Source organism: Colletotrichum destructivum, chromosome 7 (assembly GCF_034447905.1).
Source record: "Colletotrichum destructivum chromosome 7, complete sequence".
Classification (NCBI taxonomy): domain Eukaryota; kingdom Fungi; phylum Ascomycota; class Sordariomycetes; order Glomerellales; family Glomerellaceae; genus Colletotrichum; species Colletotrichum destructivum.
In genome coordinates, this window is record NC_085902.1 from 3,239,432 (window position 1) to 3,264,572 (window position 25,141).

The window sequence follows — 25,141 nt, forward strand, 5'->3', positions numbered from 1 at the left end:
CTGCTGCCAACGGCAAACGCAACGCAGATCGACAGCGAGATGGTTGCTGTTGCTGCTTTTTTTTGCCCGTTGTTCTGCATGTTCGGCTGTCGGTCAGTCGGTCTCGGAGGGGCTGGCGGGATGACGTACGCTGCGGTCGGCGAAGACCAAGGTTTGACGTGACCGGCTTTGGAAGGGGACGACATGTGAGAGACTCGACCTGAATGGAAAAAGACCAAATCAACATATTGATGAGAGTTTTGACCTCGACCCAAAGTCCGAGGGAAAGTGGTTGCTGGGGCATAAGTGACTTTGCTATGCTGGCTGTTTGACCGTTGGGTCGCTTCTGATGGATGCCAGTAACAAACATCACACTAATTGCATACGGTAATCCAAGTGCAAAAGTAAGCGATATGGAGACAGCGGGCAAACGGACAGCGTTAAAGTCTCAATAGATCTAAACTAATATAACCATATATAATTAACGTTCATCGTCCCTTACAGATATCGTGACAAGCACTTATAAATCTCTCCAAATGCAGTCGTAATCATCAGATAGGCTCATCCCTCGGCTCAATCAGAACCTCGTTGACGGCAACGTGCTCTGGCTGGCACACGGCGTACACGATCGAGGAAGCGACGTCTTCGGGGTCCAGGACCTTGGCCCCCGTGGGCTCGCCGTACTTCTTGATGGCCTCGGCGTCGGTCGACATGCCCAGCAATTCCGTGGCCGTGTTCCCGGGCTGGATCGAGGTGACACGCAGGCCCGTTCCGGCCGTCTCTAGGCGCAGGCTCTGCAGCGTGGCCTCCACGAAGAACTTGCTGGCCGAGTAGACGCCCAGGCCGGGGAAGACCTTGCGGCCGGCGTCGGAGGAGATGGCCACGATGTGGCCCTTGCCGCGGCTAAGCATGCCAGGGACGGTGTTGGACAGGCAGTGCAGGAGACCCTTGCAGTTGACGTCGACGGTGCGCTCCCACTCCTCGGTCTGGTTGTTCGCCATCATGGTGAAGTACATGACGCCGGCGCAGCTGACAAGGATGTCGACGGGGCCGAGCTTGTCCGCCGCCGCTTGCATGAGCGACGCGACGTCCTCCTTGTTCGTGACATCCGTCTTGTGGATGAGGACCTTGCCACCGGTGCCGGCAAGCTTAGCCTTGACGGTCTCCAATGCTTCCGTGCGTCTCGCGGCGAGGGCGATGTGGGCGCCTTCCCGGGCAAGACCGGCTGCAACAGCCGCTCCGATGCCCGAGGAAGCGCCAGTGATGACGGCAACCTTGCCGGCGAGGCGGCCCTTGGTGACACGGGACGTAGCACCGTTGGCGTCGGCCCTTCGTGGGGGTCTCGAGAGCCAGCCTCTAGCGCAGAAGTGACGAGTGTAAGTCTCGAGCAGGTTGGTGTCGATCTTGGGGCGGGGGAGGTTGTACAGGGCCAGAGCAGAGGCCGTGGCGTCGTCCTTGAGGACGGTGACCGCCTGCAGAGCCTCGGCGGTGGGCATACCACCACGGAGAATGTCGACGGTGAAAGGCACGTCGCCCGCGGTGCCGAAGCCTCGCTTCTTGGTCCAGAGCTCAACCCAGTCGTCCCACGGGACACGTGTGGTAGGGAACCCGAGCTCGTTCAAGCTGTCAAAGATGTAGTTGGCCGAAACCGGGTTGGGGTCGCCGAGGTGATAGACGAGCTGATTGGGGTCGGTGTGGTTGGCTAATGTAGTGATAGCCGCGCTGACAAAGTCGACAGGCGTCATCTCGGCGAACCAGCCGTCGACATGAGGCGCAGTCTTGAGATGCAACGACTCGACGATCAGGGCGTTCAAGAGATCCCAGGCGTTGCACGAGCCCGTCTTACTATGGCCACTGATCGTACCGGGCCGGTAGACCTTGCACGGCATACCTCGGCGAGCGGCCTCGTAGACCAGCTTCTCGGCCACCCACTTGGTCTGACCGTACCCGTCGATCAGCTTCTCGGGGACGTCATCGATGTCGACCATGGCGTCTTCGGACCAACCTGCCACAGAAGGAGTCAGAACACCGTTCGTGGACACGTGGTGAAGCGTGGCGCCGCTCTTGGATGCCAGGCGCAGGATCTCTCTGGTGCCTCCGACGTTGGGACTTCTCAGCGCAGCATAGGGGTACACCAGGTTGACGGTGGCGGCGGCGTGGATGATGACCTCGACACGGGACACAATGTCATCGTAGACATCCGAGGCAATGCCCAGGTGCTCTCGTGACAGGTTTCCAGGCACAACCTCCATCCTGTCAAGCAGGGAGTCATCCCAGATGCCGAGATCAATGAGGTTCTTGCGAATTCTGGCCATTCCTGCAGGACGCATATCATCCGTCGGGTCTGTGAACCGGACGAGGCAGATGATGTGTGCCGAAGTGGTTTCCACGAGGTTCTTGAGAAGGAATGCTCCGAGGTATCCAGTCGCGCCGGTCAGAAGGACTGTGCCGGCATCGTTCAAACGCCGCATGGAAGTTCCGTTGGACTGAATGTCTTCGGGAAGAATCGAGTCGGCACGGAGAACGGCCGGGAGATCGGCTTGCACGGCCGCGGTATGGCCATCGCGAGCATCGCGAATAGCCTGCAGGTGACCTTGCAGGGTGGGGGTACCAGCAAGAGGGGCAAGCGGGACGGGGAATCCGAATTCCTTGGTAAAACGGTTCGCCAGATCCGCCAGAACGAGAGAGTGGCCTCCGATGTCGAAAAAGTCGTGCTCTTCGGTGATGGCACTGTCCGGCATGTTGAGGGCGGCGGCCCAGAGTTTCTTGACGGTCTCCAGCTTAACCTTTGTGTTCTGTTCCTTCTCGCCGTTGGTGGCCAGCTTGGGGCTCGGCGGCGGTGGCAAGGCCTTCAGGTCGGTCTTTCCAGAGACACCATGAGTGGGAAGCTCTTCAAGCTCCACCCAGTACGTTGGGATCATGTAGAGGGCGAGATGCTCTCCAAGAACACGTCTAGCGGCGGGACTGTACCCAGACTCATCCACTACGACGTCCGCTCGGCCTCTCTTGTCCTCGTTGTCACGGACGATGTAGGCAACGAGCTGTCTTTCGAGGCCCTCTCCGTGAGAGGAGACGGCACAGTCACGCACGGCCAGGTGCTTGACAATAGCGTTCTCGACCGCACCGGGCTGGACGGTGTAGCCACGGGTCTTGATCATGCCACCTGCTCGGCCCGTGATCTCGAGAAGCCCAGAGGGAAGCACGCGGGCAAGATCGCCGGTGCGGTACATGCGGGCACCTTCCTTCTTGACGAAAGGATCCGGATGGAAAGCTTTAGCAGTCGTCTCCGGGAGGTTCAGATATCCCCTCGCCAGGAGGTCGCCGCCCACGTAGAGCTCTCCGCTGACGTTGTTGCCGACTCTGTTACCGTTCTCATCCATGATGTAGATGTGCTCCGGGTCCATAGGTGGGCCGACGGGGCAAACGCGGGTCTCAAAGTCAACAAAAGTGCGGATGTCACCGGCGGCGACCTCGTGGGTCTCGCTAGCGCTGTAGACGTTCAAGAGTCTAGTTTCGGGCAATGCCTTGATTGCTCTGCGGCAGAGGTCGGTGGTAACCACCTCGCCATTCAACCAGAGAGACCGCAACTTAGGCAGGCGCTTGCTCAGATCAGGGTGACGGGACAGGACAGTTGCCAGCAAGGTGGGCGTCATGAGGGTGTCTGTGATCTGTCGAGAGTCGAGCAGGTTGACAAGAGCTGAGGGGTCGTAACTGGCACTGTCCGGAACAGCGAAAACTGCCGCTCCGCGCAAAAGGGGGCGGAGCATCTCCCAGACGAAGAACACATTGCAGGCTACACGATCACCCGGTTGCAAGTCGCTGAGGCCAAATCTGAGGTCGTACGAAAGCACGGCGGCTCTGTGAGGGTTGGCAATGCCTTTCGGCTGGCCGGTCGTGCCCGAGGAGTACGACACGAAGGCGAGACGATCAAGGTCGTCGCTAGCGGGCAACGGAGAAAGCTCGCCGTTTGCATGGCCGTTGACAGTCGTCTTGCTGGGCTCGTCGTAGACGATAATGGGTACATCTGCCTTGATGTGGTTGACGTGTGCGTTTTGGGTGATGACCACTGTAGGCTTTGCGTCCTGGATGACATCGCGAAGAAGCCCAGAGGGATACGCGAGCTCGAGTACCAGGAAAGCACCGCCGGCGCGAAGAGCAGCCAACGAAGCAACGACGTAGTCTGCACTCCGGCTCATGAGCACGCCGACGAGGCTGTCTCTGCCAACTCCATAATGCCGACGTAGGCGGTCGGCGAGTGCCTGTGTCTCTTGGTCCAACTCGGCGTAGGTAAGAGTTCGCGACTCATCCTCAAGAGCAAGAGCATCTGGTGTGGCCTTTGCCTGCTGCTCGAAGAGCGCGGCGAGGTCCTTGGTGATGTCGAGAATCGGCATCGTGACAAGTGTCTGATAAGAGGAGATGAGTGGGGGCTGGGGGTTGGGGGTATATGGCGGCCAATTCGTGAAATCGTAAGAGACAAGACGACCAAGTCGAACAAATGAATAAAACTGCAATCACTTCCAGGGGACGCGATGAGAAAAAATGGGAGGTGTGATAAGTCCCAGGACAGTGAAGTCTGGACAAGAAAGAATTGTTGTTCACTTCGAGGCAACCTCTTGTCTTTTGGGATAAAAGTAAACAGGGCAGCGGCAGCTTTAAATCGGCGAAGGAAAGAGGTCACGAGACAGAAGGTTGTCAGAAGCTCTTCCAACTGGCTAGTTAAAAGCAGTTGAGGCAAGGAGTGACGAGGAAACGACACAACCAACAGGGCGGGAAGGCAAATGTGTGTGTACCTTGCGTGGCTTCACAGTCTCCTACCGGTTAGAATTCCCTCAACAAGTTGGACCGCCGACGAAGGTAGCGTAGCACATGCAGCACCGCACCGACAGCCGTCACGAAGCGATCAACCATCGGTACGGGGTAGCCCAGGCCAATCCATGGCACCCACTATCGGGAGGACACGGCCAATGAGGTACATGGTTGCCAAGTTGACCGATAGTTTAGATGGGTCGAAAGAAGGCGATAGAAGCCGTCCTAACTCAGTCCAAGGTGAGGAGGAAATGTGGCAAGGTTCAGCACGTGTCGGTTTTCAGGCTCTCTTACTCTATGTATGTAACTATCAGTAGCAAAGGCAGCCCTAATGCCGCTGAAGACGCATGAATTGAGGGTCTAGGCCGACTCGGCTAGGATCATAAGCGAGTAGGCGGCGTAGGATGCTTCGGTTGATGGCGTTGTACCTAATAACGCGGGAAAGGTCCCCAAGGGGAGCGTTGAGCTTGAGAGCACATGTCAAAAGGTTGTACAGTAGAGGCGATATCGGTGACGAAAAAGAGAAAAAAAAAAAGTCTAAACGACCGTGGGGGCCAGAGTGTCATTTTAAGCATGACCGACTGAGAGAGTTGTAGGTAGTTCGTCATTTAAAGCGACGGAGCCCACGAATTCGGAACTCATTCTGACTGCCAACTGACTCGCCGCCGTACTGCTGCTGTTGGGCTTGGGGTGGGGGTTTGCGCCATAGCTGCACCGCCACTGTGGCTGGTACGACGGGGAAGAGTCGGTCCGTCATGTGGCCAGGTCTCGGCGTGGGGCATCGGTGGCTGAGGCACTCGGGTCGGTGGCCGCCGCTCCGACACTCCGACACCCGATCCACTTAAATCAATGCTTCCGTTCACACACCACTTTGAGAGTAGCATCTTGGATACGTACCCTTTTCCTGCACTTTATCGCCACGCGGAACACCGGGCGCGTGCGCAAGGACCAACCGATGCTCCACCTGCCAGTTCAAGTCCGACAGGGTGGGTCGGTGCCGCGGGATCGACTGCTTCAGGATCACTGGCTAATGCGGTTCCTGATCCGTTCCTTGGTTTCCTTGAGCCACAGCGCTGCCATTCACGCCCATCAAGAGGCCCCCCGTCGTCCCGTCTGATGTTTCAAAGCCAATGCGTCGACGTCGTTAGGCAGCTGGACGAGAGGCCAGCGAAACGTTCGTTTCACGACCGAGAAGAACTTCGTCATTTGATAGCATCGCATTGATACCGTTGCTCTCTGCCTTTTCTGGTATGACCTCTCTGCCTCTCTCTCCCTGCGCATCCGCCCCCAATGCCGAGCCTTTTTCTTTGCTGACTGATTGTCAAGGCGTCCGGATACGGTAGTAGTCCTTCCTCAGGACTCCCTCCCTCTAGCCACTTTGGCTCCTCACATTTCGCCCCTGTCCGGTCCGGCGAACCGTTACCAACAATCCACCTTACATATCTTGCCTAGCCCCACGTCCATTCCTCCACCATGGCTGACGGCAGAAGACATGAACACGAACCGCTCCTCACTGCCATGGAGCGACAACAGGCCGACGAGCCTGCCACCACCCGGGCGAATCCCACCGAGCACCCCGATGCGCCGCTCGCGGATACCGCACGTCGCGAGCTCGAAGTAGACGACGACTCGTCTTCCCAATCGACGCCCCGGTTCATGCAAGACGACGGATCATGGAAGAGGTGGAGATGGGTGCCATACCCGGTGCGCCGCATCGTCAAGGCCACCGCGAAGTGGTCAAAGGGCCCGCCGAACCCGCGGAACTACAAGATCAAGCCCATATTGCCACAAATCCAAGAGTTCCCTCTCGTCCTCATCGATCGATACCTACCGTTGTTCAAACACCGTGTCGGCCTCGTCTTCCTCTACGTCGCCGTCTGGATCATCACCTTCGCTTTGGTCAAGAGGAGTGAGACCTTCGCGACCGAGGTCGAGGGATGGGGGGCGCCGCAGCAGATCGGCTGCGGCGCGACGTACTGGGGTCGGGGTAACAACTGCGGTCTCAACGGCGCTGACTGCCGCCCATTCAACGGCAGCGGCTTCCCTTTTAGGTGTTCGGCCAACTGCGCCGGCTACATGGTCCTGAACCCGAGGGCTGTCGGGGACCAGGAGATCGTCTACCAGTCGCTCGTCATCGGCGGGCCGACCGACAACTCCAGCACACCCATCTACCGTGGCGATTCGTTCCTCTGCAGCGCCGCCATCCACGCCGGTGTCGTCTCCAATGAGAACGGAGGCTGCGGCGTGGTCCGCCTTGTCGGACGACACGAGGGCTTCCCCAGCTCCGAGAGAAACGACATCGAGAGCATCAGCTTCGATTCCTATTTCCCGCTCTCTTTCACTTTCGAACCGGGCATCCAGTGCAAGGCTCGGGACCTCAGGTGGAACTTGCTGGCGATCTCCCTCGTCTTTACGACAATCCTCTCCCTGCTCACGGCGTCGCCCGCGGTCTTCTTCTTTTCCATCTTCACCGGTGTGTTCTGGCATGTCGGGCTTGCCTCGGACCCGCCCAACCATTACTCTGTCGCCGATCTCGTGTCCAACATCATCGGCAAGTTCCTCCCCGCCATGTTCTGCGCCTGGGTCATGTACGACAAGATGGGCGTCCGGCGGACGCTCACCGGCCTTACGGCTCAGGTCGAGAAGACCGTCCTGTGGCTCGGCGGGTGCTGGGTCGGCGCGCTCAGTAACTACACCTTCCGCTGGATCCCGATCCAGCGCCTCAACGCCCACGATCTCAATCAGCAGCCGGGAGCCAAGGCGGCCCTGGCGGCCATCATCATCGTCCTGGTCGTCATTATTGTTCAACAGGTATGGTATTTCAGACAGGAGGGTCGCCTGCTGAAGTACCTCAAGCTCTACCTGCTTTTCCTGGGCGGCATCGTGGTCTGCCTTGTCTTGCCGGACCTAAGTCTCCGTATCCACCATTACATTCTGGCCCTGCTGCTACTCCCGGGCACGAGCATGCAAACCAGACCCTCCTTGCTCTACCAGGGCCTCTTGGTCGGTCTCTTCATCAACGGCATCGCCCGCTGGGGCTTCGACGCCGTTCTGCAGACCCCCGCGGCCCTCCAGGGGGACGCGCAGCACGGCTCGGTGCTGCCCAGCATTCTGCCGCCCATTGTCGACCTGGGACAGGCCGCATGGAACATCAACTTCACCTGGAACAACCCGCCCGTAGGGGCGCGGTACGACGGGATCAGCGTCCTGGTCAACGACGTGGAGCGCTTCCGCTCGTATTTCGACGACGGGCCTGTCCCCGCCAAGAGCTTCGTCTGGACCCGCGAGAGCGACCTCGGGTTAAACGAATACTTTCGCTTCGGTTTCATGGAAGGCAGCACGAGCTACGATTACACCAAAGCCGGTATTTGGAACGCAGAAGGTAAATGGATAGACATGAAGCCGGGCCCCTCCATGGTCCGGGCCCGGTCGCTGGGAGACGAGGACGATTTTGTGCCGCGGTGATCTGTGATGTTTTGATGACTCTTTATACACCTGGATAGATGACCTGCATATATATATATATATATATATACTAGAGCTCGATCGTTCTGGAAAGCGGGCAAATGTTTTTCTCTCTCATCTCCATAGCGAGAAATTACCATTTCTATTCCTATCTTGGTATGATTATGGGCCATGAAGAAAAAAGGCCACAAAACTCGCTAGTGACATGCTCCTCCTGCTACTCAACCTACGCCCCCTGGCGACGGCGGCAAAGGGGCCGGCCACGCTCGAGGGTGTTCGGGTCGCAATCCAGCCTGCTGTCCTCAATGCAGGTCAACTTCGCACCGCCTAGTTCGTGAGTGTTAGCAACGGTGCTCTCGTACGCACGATACACGGGCTGTGTCGCCTTTATCCCCCGAGAGAGAGAAAGAGAGAGAGAGAGAGAGAGAGAAAGAGAGAGAGAGAGAGAGAAAAGACGCGAGGAGAACTGGGGAGGGATACTCACAGTTGTTCACGCTGTCGGGTACGCAGCGGCCCGTCTGACCGTTGACGTTGCAGACGTCCTGCTTCAGGCTCGTGTTGGCGACGCAGCAGGCGCCGTTGGGGACAGGCCGGTTGTCGTTGGCGCCCTGGCGCTCCATGAGGAGGGTGTCCCGGCGGACGGCGGCCATGGCGGGGTCCTCGACCGCAGCCGCGCTCGCGTGGAGGGCGAGGGCCAGGACGAGGAGAGCGGACTGGGGGGAGAACTTCATTTTGTCGTTTGTGGGCTTGAGAAGGATGGCTTGGGTATACTGGTACTTCGAATGCCTGAGCAGACTGGGTGTGCTGGATTCGTCGAGTGATTATTTGGAAAGCTCGAAACTTTGCGATGCGAGAAAGAGGGGATAAAAAAGAATGTCCGGCCGGCGGGAGAGAAGTAGAAAAGACTGAGTGATGCTATTGGAGATGAGGAAACCGGACTGACAGATGACGGAGGATGAAGGGGATCTTTTATACATCATCCCCGGAGTCTAGGTCCCGTTGAACGGCTCAACCCCCATGCCCGCTATCCCCCCTTCACGATGTGTCAAACAGGCGCCACCCGTCGAATCCGTAGCCCGGACGTAGTCTAAATTGCACAAACCAGCACCTCGACATGAGGATCCCGAGGCCATCGCACCAGATCCCCATGATCACGAACGGGACGAGTGAGTTTCGGACCGGGGCCTCTAAAGGGGGGGAGGGGGGAGGGGAAACGACTGCTAGGTTGCCTTCACAGACCGAACCAGGACTCCATCCGTCTACCACGAACCCTTTTCGCTTGCGTCTTGACACACGGTAGAGGACGACGGGCCTCTGGGGGGCGGTTGTCTTTTTCGTCTCATATCCCAAAAGGAGAGAGCCCTTTCCCCCCCCCCTTCAGGCCATCATCCCCTGAACCTAAAAAGGAGACGGAAGCCAATCTGTGGGAGCCCAGGTCTGGATGAGACGAACATGGGTCGCGAAGGGAGGCTCTGCGGCTGGACGGCGTCATGCAGAGAGCCTCAATGCGGTTTAGTTTGAGGGGGAGGGATGCTCGGGAGATGCGGCGACGATGCGACGGTTTGAAGTGTTGGGTTGTGGGGTGGATGATGAAACGGGCGACAGGGGTATCGTGGGTTTGGGACTTGATGCTAGGAGACTGAGTTTAGGGGGAGAGGGGGGGGGGGGCTAACTGTTTACTTTGGGGGCCAAAACAAAGCAGAGATGGGAAGACTTACATGACAAGATGCAAAAAAAGGTTCTGAGCTTTGAACTCGGATGTTTGCACAAACTCGCGGCGAAATCTGGGTCATGAGTTGGAGAATGGGTCAAGTTATGTGCCCCCGGATTTGCGTACATAGATAGCCACACGTGCCACCACGTGTTAGAGTACTTCTTGGCGAATAGAACGAACGTTTGGAGAGGCAAACAGCCAAGGGAAGATCAACCGAACAAAAGTCTAGAGCGGTGGTGATCAGAGAGATCAACTCATGCCCCCTGCCGTTCAAGAATCGTGCAGGCCCATCATTCTGATGATCTGTATGAATGATACGACAAACATGGCATTCAACCCGGCGCTGAAGGGTCACTACTAACTTTGATCAACGATTCGTTCTTGTGATAGCCATGAGCTCTCGCACTAACTCTGCACTTTCGGTTCCTTCGATTAGAGCCTTACATCAGTCGCATGGTGTTTGAAAGCCCGTTTTGGTAAATTATTTGTTCCGTAAATCGTAAATTGAACGTAACTACCTAAGTGAGGAGAAATTCAAGACGATGATATATAGGGAGAGAGAGAGAGAGAGTGAGAGAGGCATATGTACGAAGTAGCAAGGAAAAGGAGAAAGCATACACTTCCAGGGTGATGTCCAAAACTTCAGAAGTAAAGCCAATCGTTGACTTTCACAGTTGCAGTTGTTTTCAGCGCTCAGAGCATCCAGACACGACGAAAACCACGGACACACTTGAATTCATGGATTTGAATTCTTTAGATAGTTATGGGGGTCACCTCCCGGGCGACCAGATCCCGATGGAAGTGTGCACACACATACACACTCCGCCCAGTCTGGACGGCATTATCCCAGCCAGATACGTAACCACCCAATTACCCACTCGCTCACTCCTCGTCCTCCTCCCCGGCGGCGGCCTTGCTCGCGGCGGCGGCGCCGCCCTTGCCCTTGCCGTCACCCTTGCCATCGCCCTTGCCGGCGCCCTTGCCGTCACCCTTTCCGGCGCCCGTGTCAGCGCCCTTGCCCTTGCCGGCAGCGGCCTGGCCTCCGCCGGCGAGGGCGATGGACTGCTTGACGACGTCGCCCGCCTTGGTCGCCAGAGCCTCGTCCTTGGGCACCTCGCTGGCGGCCGGGTTGTCGGTGGAGGCGTTGAACTTGAGGGCGGTGGCGGGCTTGCCGGCGTTGGCGACGTCGTCGGCGATGTTCTTCTCGAGCTTCTTGGTCTCCTCCTCGAGCTTGGCCGTCACGTTCTGGCCCTGCGCCTGCTGGGCCTGCAGGCCCAAGACAGTGGCCGTGAGCTTCATGACCTTGTTCTGGATCTTGGCGCGCTGGTTGTGTGTGGTCGTGTTAGCCCCCATCGTCTGTACTTTGCACAACGCACCCATCGATTGGCATCGATGGGACGAAACCAGAGGAAACAGAAGAAAAAGAGAGATGATGGTGATCGACTAACCTGAAGAGCGAGAGCGTCCTCGCCGGGAGCCGTCTTGGCAATCTCTGTGTTGTAGGCGCCACGCTCGGCCTGGTTGGCGATCTTGTTGGCACTGTCGAGGAACTCGAGATCGGCCTTGTCGACGGTGGAAAGGTCCGTCGGCAGGCCGGCGAACTTGGCCAGGGCATCCTCCTTGGCCTTACCAGCGGTGCCGCCGCTGATGGAGAGCTCGTCAAAGGTCTTGGCCGTGAAGACGGCGCGCTTCTGGACCCTGTTGCCGGCCGAGGAGATATCCCCGGAGGGGGCAGCCGAGGCGACGGCGGCGAGGGTGGCGAGGACGACGGAGAACTTCATGTTGATGATCGTTTGGACCGGGGGGGTGGGTTTTGTTTACTGAAAGAAGGTGTGGTTTGTAATAATAATAATAAAACGATGGATTAATGAGCGAAGGACTGGTTTGTGGAAATGGAACAGCACAGCTGTGGAGAAGTATCAGAACACCGGGTTGATGAGACAAGAGAAAGAGTGAGATGATGAGAATGAGAGCCGAGTAGCCGAAGTAGCGAGGATTTTGGATGATCTTATAGTTCGATCGGGGACTTCACTTTCATCCTGTACAGAAACGCCAGAGCCAGCCACCCTTCGTGTGTCTAAGGACCGGGGAGGGGGGCTTTGGGCGAACTTTCGGGGCCGCCGGAGGCTCGACATCTCACCGGCATGTAACAGCATCCGAAAGGCAAAGTAAGATTGCAGGTAGACAAACAGGGAGACGGACGGACAGACAGACAGAGAAAGAGATGGCGAGCGTCATCTTCTGGAGCGGGCGCGTGAGGCGTTTCAGGGTGTGATCATCCGTCCTTGGACCGTCAATCACCTACGATGAGTAAACGTAGAATGCGGCTTGAACCAAACATCAGCGCCACGGGGGAAGAGCGAGTGCGAGTCTGGGGTGGCTAGGGGATTCCCGCAGCCAGACTGGCCTCACGGGTCCGTCGAGATGCTTCCATAAGATAAGGCGCCGCTGTCGGGAAGTTCCCTGGGCAAGACCGGAGCGGAGCCTCAACGCTCGTTCGAGTCGTCCCTCACGGTCGAGGAGGGGGGGACCGTCTTGGGTGCCGTCTCATGTTGCCATGGCCAGGCAGCCGCAGAACCATGGCAGAGGGCGAGCCGTGAGCGCGTAGCTCGAGTCAAGCGCCTTTGCCTGACGAACACTGCACCACCACTGCGCCTCGGCGGCGGACAACCCCCCGGATGGCAAAAGAAAGGTTGAGTCGTCCCGAAAAAAGGAGAACAGGGAGGGAGACGGATGCCAGTGACATGGACGAGGGAGCCCGAAGGGAAGGGATCCGAATGAGAGAGGGGGGTGAAAGTCAAATTTGAGACGAGTTTTACTGAAGTTTTTGACAGCCTGAACCTTGAGAAGAGATGGTATTTTTGACGTCTGTGTGAGTGAAGGGGAAAGTATCCTGTAGGGCGAACGAGACGGGAGGCAAGAAAGAGAGAGAAAGAAAGTGACAGAGTCAGGGACGGCATTAAGTCTGTAAAATTGGCCGTGAATAGGATCGATTTCACCAGAACCGTCATCCCGGACAGGAACACATGTCCCAGATTCGACGACGGTCCTCTCCCCCTTCACGTTTCTCCCCGCAAAAAAAAAAAAAAAAAAAAAGAGAGATACAAGCAATCAATTATAGATAGATTGTAAGGTTGTCGAGATCCCCATATTATTACACGCTCGTGGGGGCAGAGGCTGAGGCTAAAACGTACGGTGGGTTGATTGAACGGGAAGAGAAAATTGGCAACCGGCTGGGCACCTTCATCAGCCCTGCGGTGATTGTGGTAGAGTACTTGATGTATTGCGTACTTGGTGTAAGGTGTCAAGGTATCATCATGTACGTATGTACAGAGAAGAGAGAGAGGAGCAATCTATCACAAACGGCGTTTGAAGCTTGAGTCTTGTTGGAGAAAAGTGGATATTTTTATTTTTATTTTTATTTTGTTAAGTAAGTCCGATCTCGTGTCATTGAGAGTTCAGAGTTCAAACCCGCGCGGTGTATGAGGCGGCCCCCACTTGGAGATGACTTCAACAACAGCCTCATCGCTGCCATTCTCAACTCCTCCCTCACCAGCGCCACTCGCCCACAAACGCACACAAACACAACACTCACTCACTAAAACTCTCTCTATATCGTCCTATCACGGCCACAAATAGACTCGGGGAATTTACAAAACCGCCCCCATTGGACTCTTCGTCGCCGGGAATCTGGCCGAGATCTAGAACATAATCCATACCTCCCACCCACACCAAGGTTCAGCGCGCATTCAACGCCAAGAACATTTGAATCCGTCGACACACGCACACACACACTAACAGAATCATGCCCCCCCGAATCCCCACCCCGGACGACTTCGCGCCCATCCAGCCCGTCCTGCCCCTGACCCTCGTCTTCCCAAACCCGCCCGAGTCCACCACCGCCATCATGCTCCTCTTCCACGGCCTGGGCGACTCCGAGGCACCATTCGCCTCCTTCTCCAGGGCAATGTCCCTCCCCGGCGTTCTCTCCATTGCCGTTCGTGGGCCCTCCCCGCTGCCCCCGTCCATGCTCCCCGACGAAGCCCTATCCCCACCATCAGCATCAGCATCAGCATCAACGCCCGCCGGAGCAGGCCACTTCCACTGGGGCGACGACATCACCTTCGACCCTTCCGCGGACTCCCTCTCGCCCGACCCAGGCTTCTCCAGGTCTTCCGCCCTCGTCGTAGACCGCCTCATCCGCGACACACTCGTCTCCCGCTGCGGCTGGGACCTCGCCGACATCATCCTCTTCGGCTTCGGCCAGGGCGGCTCTCTGGCCCTGGGCATCGCCTCCCAACTCCGCCTCGGGCCCCGCATCGTCGACGTGACCAACGCCGCCGACGCGCCCGCGCCCAGCAGGCCAAAGAGAGGCGGCAATCCCCATTCCGACGAAAACACTCTCAAGGGCGTCGTCTCCATCGGCGGGCCGCTGCCGCAGTCCATGGTCCCCTCCGTCAGCGCCCGCTCCAAGTGCAAGACCAAAGCCTGTCTCGTCCAGCTCGACGACGACGCCTTCGACGTCGTCAAGGAGGAGTTCCTTGACGTCAGGCTCGTCAAGTGGAAGAGGAAAGACGTGGCCATGCCCCGCGATCGCGACGAGATGTTCCCTCTGATGAAGTTCTTTGCTGAATGCCTCAAGAGCGGATGGTGAGTTATTCTCGAGGCATTCCACACTTGTCATCGTCAAGACGAAAAAAAAAAAAGAAAAGAAGGAAAAAAGCCAACCGTAATGCTGCAATGATTATACAAAATACTAGCGGTGGGCTATAGAGTGTGGCTCTAGGAATCGCGGCTACGGATTATAATTACAAAGGCTGTTGCACGGTTTGCTTCCTCCTCCCCGTCATCAATTGCTCCCTCCTGCCACCTGTGCGGAAGCATCGACACTGCCCGTTGCAGACTTCTTGTCGACTTCTGCCGGGGCTGTTGCCGAACGGCCGATGGCCCCTAGCTGATGTGGACTCGCCTTCTTCTCAGGCGCCTTGACCGCGGCCTTGCTTGCTTCGCCACCGGCAGCAACCCTGGTCGCACCATCATCGTTGAAGCTATGGGGAACAACATGCCCTGGCTGGGCCACGGTTGCATCTTCTTGGAGGGGATGCGAAGCTGGCCGGCCGGGGATGCCCATTCTCCCGTCTTCGTGAACACTATGAGGGTTTGTTGGCATGCCCACAGGGGCCGTGGGGTCTTGGCTGAGCCTGTGATCGTGGACGGGATTGACGACAATGGTGGTCTGGTCACTGTGGACGGAGTGTTGCGCTGGCTCTTCGGCCACCTTGGTAGTGCCGTCTTGATGTACGCCGTGAGGTGCCGTCGTCTTGCCCACCGGAGTCCTTGCGTCTATGGTGATTTGATGAGGGGCCAGGCGGCGAGCCACTTGAGTCGTGGGGTCGTTATGGACTGTGTGCGGATAAACTTCCTCGGCAATTCCAAACAGAGGATCGTCGTGGAGGGTATGAGGATACTGCTTCAATCCGACCGGCTTCCTGGGGTCCTGGCTGAGGCGGTGAGGCTCCGCAAAATCGGCCACCGTCACTTGAGCATCTTGCGGGTCCAGGTTGGGACTTCGCAGGACGTCTGGAGATCTCGCAGGAGTATCTTTGCGTTTGTGGTTCGGCAAAGGGGGCGACTGGTCTCTAGTTTCTGGCTCGACCTTGTCCAACTCGGGGCTTGTCATCATGCTGGGCGTTTCGTATCTCCCCGTTGAGTTGCCGGACTCTGGCAGCTCGACGATCCTCGGCAGGCTTTTGCTCTTCATCTGCATTAGCGACGGGGACTTGTACGGGCGGTCCGGCTGAGGCTTGAAGCGGCGGATCTCCTTTGGCGGAGGCCCTGGAGAGAAGGGATAGGTTTTGAGATCCCGACAGATCTTCTCGCGTATCAAGACCTCGTTGTGGTTGAGCATCAACGTCCAGAACGGGTGCGCGCAAGCGTTTACGTCGTCATCATCCACACTGCCAGTGATGGCATAGCGGTCCCGAATGTCGCCCCGTTGATCACGGAGTGGTTTCTTCCAGTTGCATACTACGGCAGTCAGACAACGCACTGCGAGCCTCCGGAGACGTCAAACTTACTTAAGGAGGACATGCAACAAGACCAGCAAGGGCTGTTGCAGCCACCTGAAGGCGGAGCTAGGGGGTCTTCATCGTAGGCGACTCGTTCGAGCCTTTCTGCAGTGCGGGCGTATACAACGCAAGGACAACATGCGGCTTCGTTTGTGATGTGTGGCCGCTGCTTGGCGAGCCACTTGTGCGAACGAACGGTTCCCAGCATACTAGGTCTTTTCTGTACTGTCTCCGTCGAGTTTCGTCCGTTCTTGGCTGGTCTTTCTGTGGTAAGCGATGGCGGGGAAAGCATCCTGATGAATGATGATGATAGTGAATGAAGCAGATGGCGCTGATAGAAAAGGCCAAGCGCCGTGGTGGGAGATGATGTCGAGGATCTCTGGCAGCCGATGGGCGAGGGCGTGTGGGTGACGAAAAGGAAAGGCCTGGAAACACAACAGTTCGTCTCTTCCCGAGGTGCAAATCCATTAGGCGCTCCAAGCCCGAAAGGAGGTCAACCGCCCAGAACGGATCGATACTTCTCAAACCAGAGGCTTGGTATCTTATAAGCTCCTGCCCGAGACCCGCGGAAGCATCTACACATACACAGAAACACACATATTTGATGTCAACGGCGCCTTCCATCAGGCTAGTCGAAATCCACACACCAGAAGGAATGGACGGAGAGGGAAATTGAAACTATAGTAACACCGCAGGAAACGGCAGGGCCTCAATGCGTGGAGAAGCTTGGATCAACAGAACCTAATTCTCGTGAAAAAGCTCCTGCGTTGCAATAGTTGTCTTGATACCTGAAAATATGACACGAATCGTCCTGGTGGAACAAGCCGGACAACCCGTAACGGAGATCACTAGAAGCAACGGCCGTCTCGCTCTTGTATCCCAACCCACAAATACGCCGTGACACCGTGACATGTTGATGAAGGGGGGTGGTGTTTAGTCCGAATCCTAATCCGATGCCACCTGTGATCTAAACTCCCACTCGAACTCTACCTCGATCTCTACCTCGATCTCCGCCTCTGCCTCTGCCTCGGTCTCTGCCTCGGTCTCCGGCTCGGCTTCAGGCTCGGCTTCCGGCTCAACGTACGGAACCTATTCGTCTGCAGCGCGCTCCTCTGCATTCCAGCCGTTGGACCCTCGGGGGGCACCGTTATGTAATGATCTCAGCGCCGCACTTCTGCTCTTGTTCGACCAACTACGCAGTATCAGTGTGAGTCCGGCTCGCACTCAATGAGGAGATGAACTTACATCTTGACCTTGCCGTCGTCACCACACGATGCCAATATGCATGGGTCTGCGGGGTTCCAGGCGACGGCGTTGGTCCGGGGCTGGTGACCTTCGAGCCTCTCTACCGCGGCACCACTGTTCTTGTGCCAGATGAGAATGTTCCCGTCTACACCCGTCGAGGTCAGCACCCTGACGTTTTGATGCGCCCGAAGTGTACTTACCTTCACTGCCGCTCACGACGAAGCTTTCGTTAGCACCTCCAAAGGCGCTGCGGATTATGAAGTCGCCTCCTGTGTGACCAAGGAACTTTTGTACCGAAGTCCGGTTTACCAGATCAATCAGTTGCAGCTCTCCGTCCTTCTTGTTGAGCAGCAAATGGCGCGAGTCCTCGCTGATGCTCACGCACGTCGGCCGAGACTTGACCTCCATTTCGTACTCCAGTTCGCGTGTGAAGGCGTTGTACACGTGTATCTTCTGCGCATCATCGACTGCCACGAGCCAATGGCCGTCCGGCGAACCACAGATGTCTTGCACCCTATGTTTCTTGCCCCATTCGCACAGCATCTCTCCGGATGTGCTCCAGGTGCGCAGGCCGTGGTCCTTATCCAGAGATCCAGTGATGAATGTCTTGCTATCCGCCGCCCAGACACAGCCGCTGGCCGGCTCGTCAAATCTCTCAAGCTTTAAGATCATCTCTCCAGTCTGTTCCAGATCAGCACTGCAGTCGAATCCACGCATAGGGTGGTGGTGGTGGTGGAATAGGGGGCGGGGGGTTATACCGATGTATCCCAAAGCCGCGCGTATTTATCCTGCGAGCATGTTACAATCATCGAGTCATCAGGGCTCCATGACAAACCACCGACACCCAAGGCATGCGGCCGCAGGACTTGAGATACGGTGAATGAGGGCAGATCCCAAATGACAACGGCCTCGCCATCTCCGCAGGCAGCGAGACGCTGTCCGTCATGCGAAAACACCACCTGCCAGACCTCGCCAGCCAAGTCTGTGAGCTCCAGCGCAATTTCTGTGGGAAAATGACTCCGTTCGCAGTAGTGATCCGAGTACAACGACGGCGATGACGCCGTCGTGTGGAAGAGGCAGCTGTCTATCTGACTTTGCTTCACCTGTTGTAGGAGCACGGCAAGCCTATTCTCCGGCAGCATGACTGAGGGTGATATGCATTCTAGCGGGTCATGAGCACTGCACGGACGGGGGGGCAAGGGAACGAGGGATACGCACTTGACAGCTCCGATAGGAGAACCTTTCTTGACTGACCGTGGGCTCCGTCCCATTCGGCCTTGGCCTTCAAATCCTCGGTAGACTGGCACATGAGAAGGCTGGAGAGGAAGTGAAGCTTCTGGGTATCCTGGTAGAGCGGCGTCAGTTCGGTCCGCAGCACCATCAGGGCCCGGCTGGTGTCACGCTTCTCCAACAGCTCGAGGAACTTTTGTTGGCGTAGCCAAAAACGCATGACGTTTCGGTCGGATCCGGGTGCCAACACCAGGCCGTTTCCTTGCTGACTTCGGTCGCCAGACATGACGGCTCCAACGAGGAGCTCCTCAGCCTCACCCCATTCGCCGCCGACCACGGCGCTGCGGAAAGCGGCGACGGTGGGGCTCTCCAGCTCGAAGCCGCTGTCCCTGCTGACGCTCTCAGCGGCTCCATGGTATCCCATATCGGACAGCGCTTGTATGAGTATCCGCGTGACCTCCTCTCGATCGTGGCCGAAGTAGGTCGACGGGACGGGTGGCTGGGCTTCCTTCTCGGCATAGGAAGAGCCGTTCGGGGCGGCGGCGACGGCGGCCTTGCGAGCACCGTTGGTCGCCGAGGAGGTGACGGGCGCCTCGGCCCTCGCGCCGTTGGGGTACGTCCTCGACGTCCCATTCGAAGCAACTGCATCGCCGTCTGAAATCATGGCGGGGTCTCCTCTTCTACGTTTGGAGCGGTGAAAGGCGGGTCGACTGGCGCCCGCAGATGTCGCAAGAGAGCCTCCCCGATCCGAGTCGGAAGTGGCTCGTTGTCGACGACCCAAGACCTGACGGGGCACCGAGGGAGAAGCTACCGCGCCGGTGGTGGCAGCCGAGGAATGCTGGGGACTAGTCGGACTGTAGGGGCTCGGGGATGCGGTGTCGTCGGAAGAGGAGGGGCGGGAAGCCGCGAGGGCTGGCGGAAAGACTGCGTTGGAAGATATCTGGATGGCCGGTGGGGTGGATGAATGCTGTTCGGTGACGATGAGATGGGAGTTGGTATCTGGATTGGAGTTGGGGTCCAGGTCGGCCTTTGTTACCGCGGGAAGAACCCGCGGTTGTTCTCGTCTGTCGATATCTTGGGGAGTGACGGAGACGCCGAGGGACTACTGGAGGAATGTTGTGGCGAGTGCTTGGTCGCCGGGTACGTAGGTAGGCAGGAAGGTCGTGTAGATTGTTTGATTACAGAATGGTTCAGCGGAGGTCGTTGGTCAGGTCCGGTAGGGGGGACGGTAGTGCGGGCGGACGGACGTATGGATGTTCGGTGCGGTAAGGCAAGGCAGATGAGGTGCGCGGGCGGATCGAAGGTCTGGGAGCCGAGCCAAGGTGCGGTGGGACGTGGAATGGAAGGTGAAGCTTTGAGGTTTGGAGTCCGTAGGTGTAGGTTGGTTTCGGGGCTGTGAGACGGTAGAGGTCATACCTTAATTAGATACTGGCTGTATCCATACTGTAGGTACCTCGAGGGTTGAGGCACGGCAGGAGGTCACCGACTCAGATACCTCAGGTCGTCTGGTACTTGGGGCCTCCGCTGTACAGAGCACTGATCTAGGTACCTTGGATACCTAGAGGTAGGGAGCCCAGGAAGGGACCTGTGGCATGGCAGATGTACACTGCTGTCACCTGTGGCACTCTGACTGGGCAAGCACCGGGGCGAGCAAGTAAGTGGATGACGGGATGCCGCGTGATTGGGCCTTTGATGGGGGGAAACCACGAAAGTGTGGAGATGGATGACCACCTGGTTACTGGGGTGGTTGGAGGAGGGGCCGATTCACTCGCCGGTTCACTGGTCGCGGCCCAAGATAGTGAAGCTCAATAACACACCACTACAGAATACATCGTACAAACTACAGACTAGACTAGACCAGACGAGACCAGACCGTAGGGCACCTACCTACCTACCTTACCTAAAATACGTACAGAGTAGTTCGATATAGGCATGTTGCATATGCAAGAAGGATCCCGTCGAAAGATTGAGAGATGAGCTGCTCAGGTACCTACTGAGGGGACGGACAGAGGGTCACACGCCCGTATCTATGGTTGTCTCCGTCTACTGCAAAGGCTTATCGGTTGATGCAATACAATGTACACATCGAACACAAACTGTTATCTGTCGATCGGGTCCACTGAGAAGAACCAGACAAGCTGTTCCGTTAATACAGCATATCGGCATACCTTAGTCAAAGAAACTGTGGATGAACTGAATTTAAGGTAGCATGATGCTGTCGGCCACTAAAATGCCAGACCTCTGTTGCATTTTGGTGCCCGTCATTGTTCCGCCATCACCGTCCTTCTCCGTTCCGGTCCGGATGCTTCAGCAACGGGCCGTTGTCCTGACGGCATGCACTTGACTACATCAGAGATACTGAATTTGTGGATGAACACGGAGTTCACTACTTAGGTAGTTAGGTTATATCACAAGAAGAGGACGAACCTGATGCATGGGCCAGCAAGGCAATAATGGCCGTTACACGTGTAAGCTCCGTTCACACCTCTATAGCGCTTGAATGCAAGAGGCCGCAACGCGGCAAGTGCTGGCTGTCGAGCCTCATTTATCAATCCCTCAAAATGCACGATGGAGACGGAACTGTCAAATGAGCAAATCGACAAGGCCCCGATGTCTCGTCATGGTCCTGATGAGGTCGTCACCACGGTACCGCAGCGTACGCGGCTCGAGTGACGTACGCTTAGGCAACCGGATTCTTCGCCCATCAGCATATCACGCGCATTCGCGATGCAGTGCCGCAGGCGCCGCACCGCCAGTGCGGATGTCTGTTGGCACGGGCAGGTTGTGGTGCTGAAGCTGCCCCACGCGATGAACGAATCGGTCACGTGCGCCAACTGCGCCCAAGTGGGACGGTCTCCAGCCCAACACCCCGCCATTTTCCTGTCTCTGTGCTGTGCTATGCTGTAGCCTGTGGCATGTAGCCTGTGCTGTCGTCGGCAGAGTGACAGGGGCCTACGACACCGGTGGGACCGGTCGCATGTGGCTGGTGCGGCAGGGATCCCAGGCACAGCACACTCTCAGGGCAGCAACTGCCAACGTGTGGTGGGTGTGTACTCTGTACAGAGTAGGCTCTCGACAGACCGACCGACAAAGACATCTGGGTGCTTGCGACTTCTTCTCCCACCATTCCCGGCCCGACCAAAAACTTCAAACTTGCAACTGCTCGACAACTTGGCTTTCGCCTCTCTGCCGACATAAACTAAAGACCCGTCGTCGCCGATAAACCCAGGGGGTCATCGCTGAGCTCCATCCGATCCCCGCCCTAAGCTACCGATCGTCCTCGCTACGAATCCGACCCTCCTCCCTCCCCCCTTTCCCGCCTTCTTCCACGTATCGTATTGCGATTCAGGAGCCATCTGCGACAGGACACTTGACCACAAAGACGCCTGTCCCGACCTGATCCTCAACCTCCCCTCATCCGTCCCACGACCGCATCCTCCAAGAGCGCCGGCCGCATCGCAACAATGAGCGCGCCCCAGACCCTTTCCAGCCAAGGTGGCATCTCGGATCCCGCCTTGATCACGTACGTGATGGGATACCCAAACATCGCTTGACCCAAGTCCAAAGCTAACTGTGCGCCGCGCCCCAGCCTCGTGAACAAGCTCCAGGACGTCTTTACAACAGTCGGCGTCACCAACCCCATCGACCTCCCTCAAATAGTCGTCGTTGGCAGTCAGTCCAGCGGTAAGAGTTCCGTTTTGGAAAACATTGTAGGAAGAGACTTGTGAGTGTCACCGCCCCGCTCCGCCGTCACATGTTTTCCACGTTCGTGGGAACAACCTCCTAACAGCTTTGTTCCCTGCAGCTTGCCCCGAGGCTCTGGTATCTGCACTCGTCGACCCCTCGTGCTCCAGCTCATCAACCGTCCCGCGACTTCACAAAACGGCATCGAGGAGGTGGAAAACAGCACCGACAAGGCGGCCAACGCTGACGAATGGGGCGAGTTCCTCCACATCCCCGGCCAGAAGTTTTACGACTTCAACAAGATTCGCGATGAAATCAGCAGAGAAACCGAGGCCAAGGTCGGCCGCAACGCCGGCATCTCCCCCGCTCCCATCAACCTGAGAGTCTACTCCCCGAATGTTCTTACACTGACCCTGGTCGATTTGCCCGGCCTGACCAGAGTTCCCGTCGGAGACCAGCCTCGAGACATCGAGCGCCAGATCCGCGACATGATCCTTAAGTACATCTCCAAGTCCAACGCCATCATCCTCGCCGTCACTGCCGCCAACATCGATCTTGCCAACTCCGACGGCCTCAAGCTTGCGCGCGAGGTCGACCCCGAGGGTCAGCGGACGATCGGCGTTCTTACAAAGGTCGATCTTATGGACGAAGGCACTGATGTTGTTGACATTCTGGCTGGTCGCATTATTCCGTTGCGGCTGGGATACGTCCCTGTCGTCAACCGCGGTCAGCGAGACATTGATAACAAGAAGCCGATCCAGGCCGCTTTGGAAAACGAGAAGAATTTCTTCGACAACCACAAGGCATACAGAAACAAGAGTTCATACTGTGGAACACCCTACCTGGCGAGGAAGCTCAACCTCATCCTGATGATGCACATCAAGCAAACGTTGCCCGATATCAAGGCCCGCATCTCAAGCTCGCTGCAAAAGTACTCGGCCGAGTTGGAGAGCTTGGGACCCAGCATGCTGGGTAACAGTGCAAACATTGTGCTCAACATCATCACCGAATTCACAAACGAGTGGCGGACGGTGTTGGATGGCAATAACACGGAGCTCTCGAGCACGGAGTTGTCGGGCGGTGCCAGAATCAGCTTCGTCTTCCACGAGCTGTACTCAAACGGCGTGAAGGCCGTTGACCCTTTCGACGTGGTCAAGGACGTTGATATCCGCACCATACTGTACAACTCGTCCGGCTCCTCCCCGGCTCTCTTCGTCGGCACCACCGCCTTTGAGTTGATCGTGAAGCAGCAGATCAAGCGTCTGGAAGACCCCAGTCTGAAGTGCGTGTCTCTCGTCTATGACGAGCTGGTGCGCATCCTGTCGCAGCTCCTCGGCAAGACTTTGTACCGCAGGTATCCTTCGCTCAAGGAGAAGGTCCACACCGTCGTCATCAACTTCTTCAAGAAGGCCATGGAACCCACCAACAAGCTGGTCAAGGACCTGGTCGCCATGGAGGCATGCTACATCAACACCGGCCACCCCGACTTCCTGAACGGTCACAGAGCCATGGCCATGGTCAACGAGCGCTACAACCCCTCCAAGCCCGTCCAGGTCGACCCCAAGACGGGCAAGCCTCTGCCGGGCGGCACTCCTAGAGCATCCAGCCCGGTCGTGCCAGAGGACTCTGCGAACGGGGGCTTCTTTGGCAGCTTCTTTGCTGCGAAGAACAAGAAGAAGGCGGCCGCCATGGAAGCTCCCCCGCCAACACTCAAGGCCTCTGGAACGCTCTCGGAGCGGGAGAACATTGAGGTTGAAGTCATCAGTACGTCTTATCTGCCTCGCGCCATCAGGTGAGATGATCGCTAACCCGTCTGTCCAGAGCTGCTCATCTCCTCGTACTACAACATTGTGAAGCGTACCATGATCGACATGGTGCCTAAGGCCATCATGCTTACCCTCGTTCAGTGAGTCGAATAGAGTGAATCTGGTTGACGAACTCGTTGTGCTGACAGTTGCTACAGGTTCACCAAAGATGAGATGCAGAAGGAGCTTCTGGAGAACATGTACCGCACCGACACCCTAGATGACCTGCTCAAGGAGAGCGACTTCACCATCCGCAGAAGGAAGGAGTGCCAGCAAATGGTGGAGTCCCTTGGCAAGGCCAGCGAGATCGTCAGCCAAGTCCAGTAAAGACGCGATACGATATACACGACGGCTTTTCGGAGAAGCACTAGAACGATGCCCGCTGTGATGCCGGCCCGCCCCACGCTTCCGGGGGAACAGAAGAGAAGGAGCGCGGCGTTAAGGTAGTAAAATCTTCCCATGTATCGTCGGCGGGATCCCCGGAGGCTTGTGAGGCAGTAGACAGACAGCTCAACAGCGGCAGTTGCGGTGATAGTCTTTTAATGAGAGTGGCATACATTTGTTTCTTGAGATGGAGACTGGATCAAAGATGGCCAAAGAGATTAGCGATGCGGAGGCAGCAATGAAAACTCATATTCCCACTTGGTTTGAGGCTTGCTATTTGGGCCTAGTATAGGCAATATAGTAATGTGACAAGACGGTCCCAGTCAGGTTTGTCATGTCTGACGATGTATCAAATGTTTGAAGCCGGGCTCAGATGGCTTTCATTGCAACATGCTCATCCATAACCGGACGATTGACATTGACAATAATACACAATGTGGTCAAGACGTGTGGTAGATTATGCATCGACAGTTTCAAGCTCCCAGCGAACCGGCGATCCCCTGCCGCGGTTGCTTTACCCCGTTGAGATGAGCTGGAATGGGGGAGGGGGGTGTGTGTGTGAAGCTGCGGACGATTCAGACACACAAATCACCACCTGTTACCCACCAAAATGGATGGAGGTCGTCAAAGCGGGATACAGGTCGAGGCCGCATGACAGAGGCTGCTGTAGCCAGCGTCTCGAAAGGCAAAACATGTTAAAGCACAGTCTGCAAAACGCCGCAGGTACGGCCAGCTAGCTACGACAGCACCACCGTCTCCAG

The 25,141-nt window shown here is 57.0% G+C and overlaps 8 protein-coding genes across 8 annotated transcripts; 3 read left to right on the forward strand and 5 right to left on the reverse strand.

Moving 5' to 3' along the window:
- Positions 1-414: 414 nt before the first annotated feature.
- Positions 415-4,753, reverse strand: CDEST_11532 (Putative AMP-dependent synthetase/ligase domain, short-chain dehydrogenase/reductase SDR, ANL). The gene has a single exon (XM_062927688.1). It carries the CDS (start codon positions 4,368-4,370, stop codon positions 531-533), a length of 3,840 nt encoding a protein of 1,279 aa, XP_062783739.1. The 5' UTR covers positions 4,371-4,753; the 3' UTR covers positions 415-530.
- Positions 4,754-5,803: 1,050 nt separating this feature from the next.
- On the forward strand, positions 5,804-8,360 carry CDEST_11533 (Putative LCCL domain-containing protein). Its single transcript, XM_062927689.1, has 2 exons — positions 5,804-6,033; positions 6,112-8,360. Exon 2 carries the CDS (start codon positions 6,259-6,261, stop codon positions 8,248-8,250), a length of 1,992 nt encoding a protein of 663 aa, XP_062783740.1. The 5' UTR covers positions 5,804-6,033; positions 6,112-6,258; the 3' UTR covers positions 8,251-8,360.
- A 38-nt stretch (positions 8,361-8,398) lies between these two features.
- On the reverse strand, positions 8,399-9,626 carry CDEST_11534 (uncharacterized protein). The gene is made up of 2 exons (XM_062927690.1): positions 8,735-9,626; positions 8,399-8,577 (listed from the first exon to the last, which is right to left on the reverse strand). Exons 1-2 carry the CDS (start codon positions 8,979-8,981, stop codon positions 8,477-8,479), a joined length of 348 nt encoding a protein of 115 aa, XP_062783741.1. The 5' UTR covers positions 8,982-9,626; the 3' UTR covers positions 8,399-8,476.
- Positions 9,627-10,846: 1,220 nt separating this feature from the next.
- Positions 10,847-12,494, reverse strand: CDEST_11535 (uncharacterized protein; the record flags this gene model as incomplete). Its single annotated transcript, XM_062927691.1, has 2 exons — positions 11,413-12,494; positions 10,847-11,287 (listed from the first exon to the last, which is right to left on the reverse strand). The coding sequence occupies exons 1-2, from the start codon at positions 11,743-11,745 to the stop codon at positions 10,847-10,849; spliced, it is 774 nt and encodes a 257-aa protein (XP_062783742.1). The 5' UTR covers positions 11,746-12,494.
- Positions 12,495-13,456: 962 nt separating this feature from the next.
- Positions 13,457-14,618, forward strand: CDEST_11536 (Putative phospholipase/carboxylesterase/thioesterase, alpha/Beta hydrolase; the record flags this gene model as incomplete). The annotated part of the gene is made up of 1 exon (XM_062927692.1): positions 13,457-14,618. The coding sequence occupies exon 1, from the start codon at positions 13,770-13,772 to the stop codon at positions 14,616-14,618; it is 849 nt and encodes a 282-aa protein (XP_062783743.1). The 5' UTR covers positions 13,457-13,769.
- Positions 14,619-14,813: 195 nt separating this feature from the next.
- CDEST_11537 (uncharacterized protein) lies at positions 14,814-16,324 on the reverse strand (the record flags this gene model as incomplete). Its single annotated transcript, XM_062927693.1, has 2 exons — positions 14,814-15,991; positions 16,042-16,324. The coding sequence occupies 2 exons, from the start codon at positions 16,322-16,324 to the stop codon at positions 14,814-14,816; spliced, it is 1,461 nt and encodes a 486-aa protein (XP_062783744.1).
- Positions 16,325-17,121: 797 nt separating this feature from the next.
- CDEST_11538 (Putative WD40/YVTN repeat-like-containing domain superfamily) lies at positions 17,122-19,171 on the reverse strand (the record flags this gene model as incomplete). The annotated part of the gene is made up of 5 exons (XM_062927694.1): positions 17,122-17,224; positions 17,278-17,422; positions 17,478-17,958; positions 18,036-18,439; positions 18,496-19,171. 5 exons carry the CDS (start codon positions 19,169-19,171, stop codon positions 17,122-17,124), a joined length of 1,809 nt encoding a protein of 602 aa, XP_062783745.1.
- Positions 19,172-21,599: 2,428 nt separating this feature from the next.
- Positions 21,600-24,645, forward strand: CDEST_11539 (Putative dynamin stalk domain, dynamin, GTPase region, GTPase effector domain-containing protein). Its single transcript, XM_062927695.1, has 5 exons — positions 21,600-22,030; positions 22,097-22,231; positions 22,313-23,955; positions 24,013-24,097; positions 24,155-24,645. The coding sequence occupies exons 1-5, from the start codon at positions 21,972-21,974 to the stop codon at positions 24,321-24,323; spliced, it is 2,091 nt and encodes a 696-aa protein (XP_062783746.1). The 5' UTR covers positions 21,600-21,971; the 3' UTR covers positions 24,324-24,645.
- The last annotated feature ends 496 nt before the right edge of the window (positions 24,646-25,141 follow it).

Coding starts and splice junctions, on each gene's coding strand:
- CDEST_11532 (XM_062927688.1), bottom strand. CDS start 4,370: ATGCCGATTCTCGACATCACCAAGGACCTCGCCGCGCTCTTCGAGCAG.
- CDEST_11533 (XM_062927689.1), top strand. CDS start 6,259: ATGGCTGACGGCAGAAGACATGAACACGAACCGCTCCTCACTGCCATG.
- CDEST_11534 (XM_062927690.1), bottom strand. CDS start 8,981: ATGAAGTTCTCCCCCCAGTCCGCTCTCCTCGTCCTGGCCCTCGCCCTC. Junction 8,578..8,734: donor ACCCGACAGCGTGAACAACT/GTGAGTATCCCT, acceptor CTCACGAACTAG/GCGGTGCGAAGTTGACCTGC.
- CDEST_11539 (XM_062927695.1), top strand. CDS start 21,972: ATGAGCGCGCCCCAGACCCTTTCCAGCCAAGGTGGCATCTCGGATCCC. Junction 22,031..22,096: donor TCGGATCCCGCCTTGATCAC/GTACGTGATGGG, acceptor GCCGCGCCCCAG/CCTCGTGAACAAGCTCCAGG. Junction 22,232..22,312: donor AACATTGTAGGAAGAGACTT/GTGAGTGTCACC, acceptor TGTTCCCTGCAG/CTTGCCCCGAGGCTCTGGTA.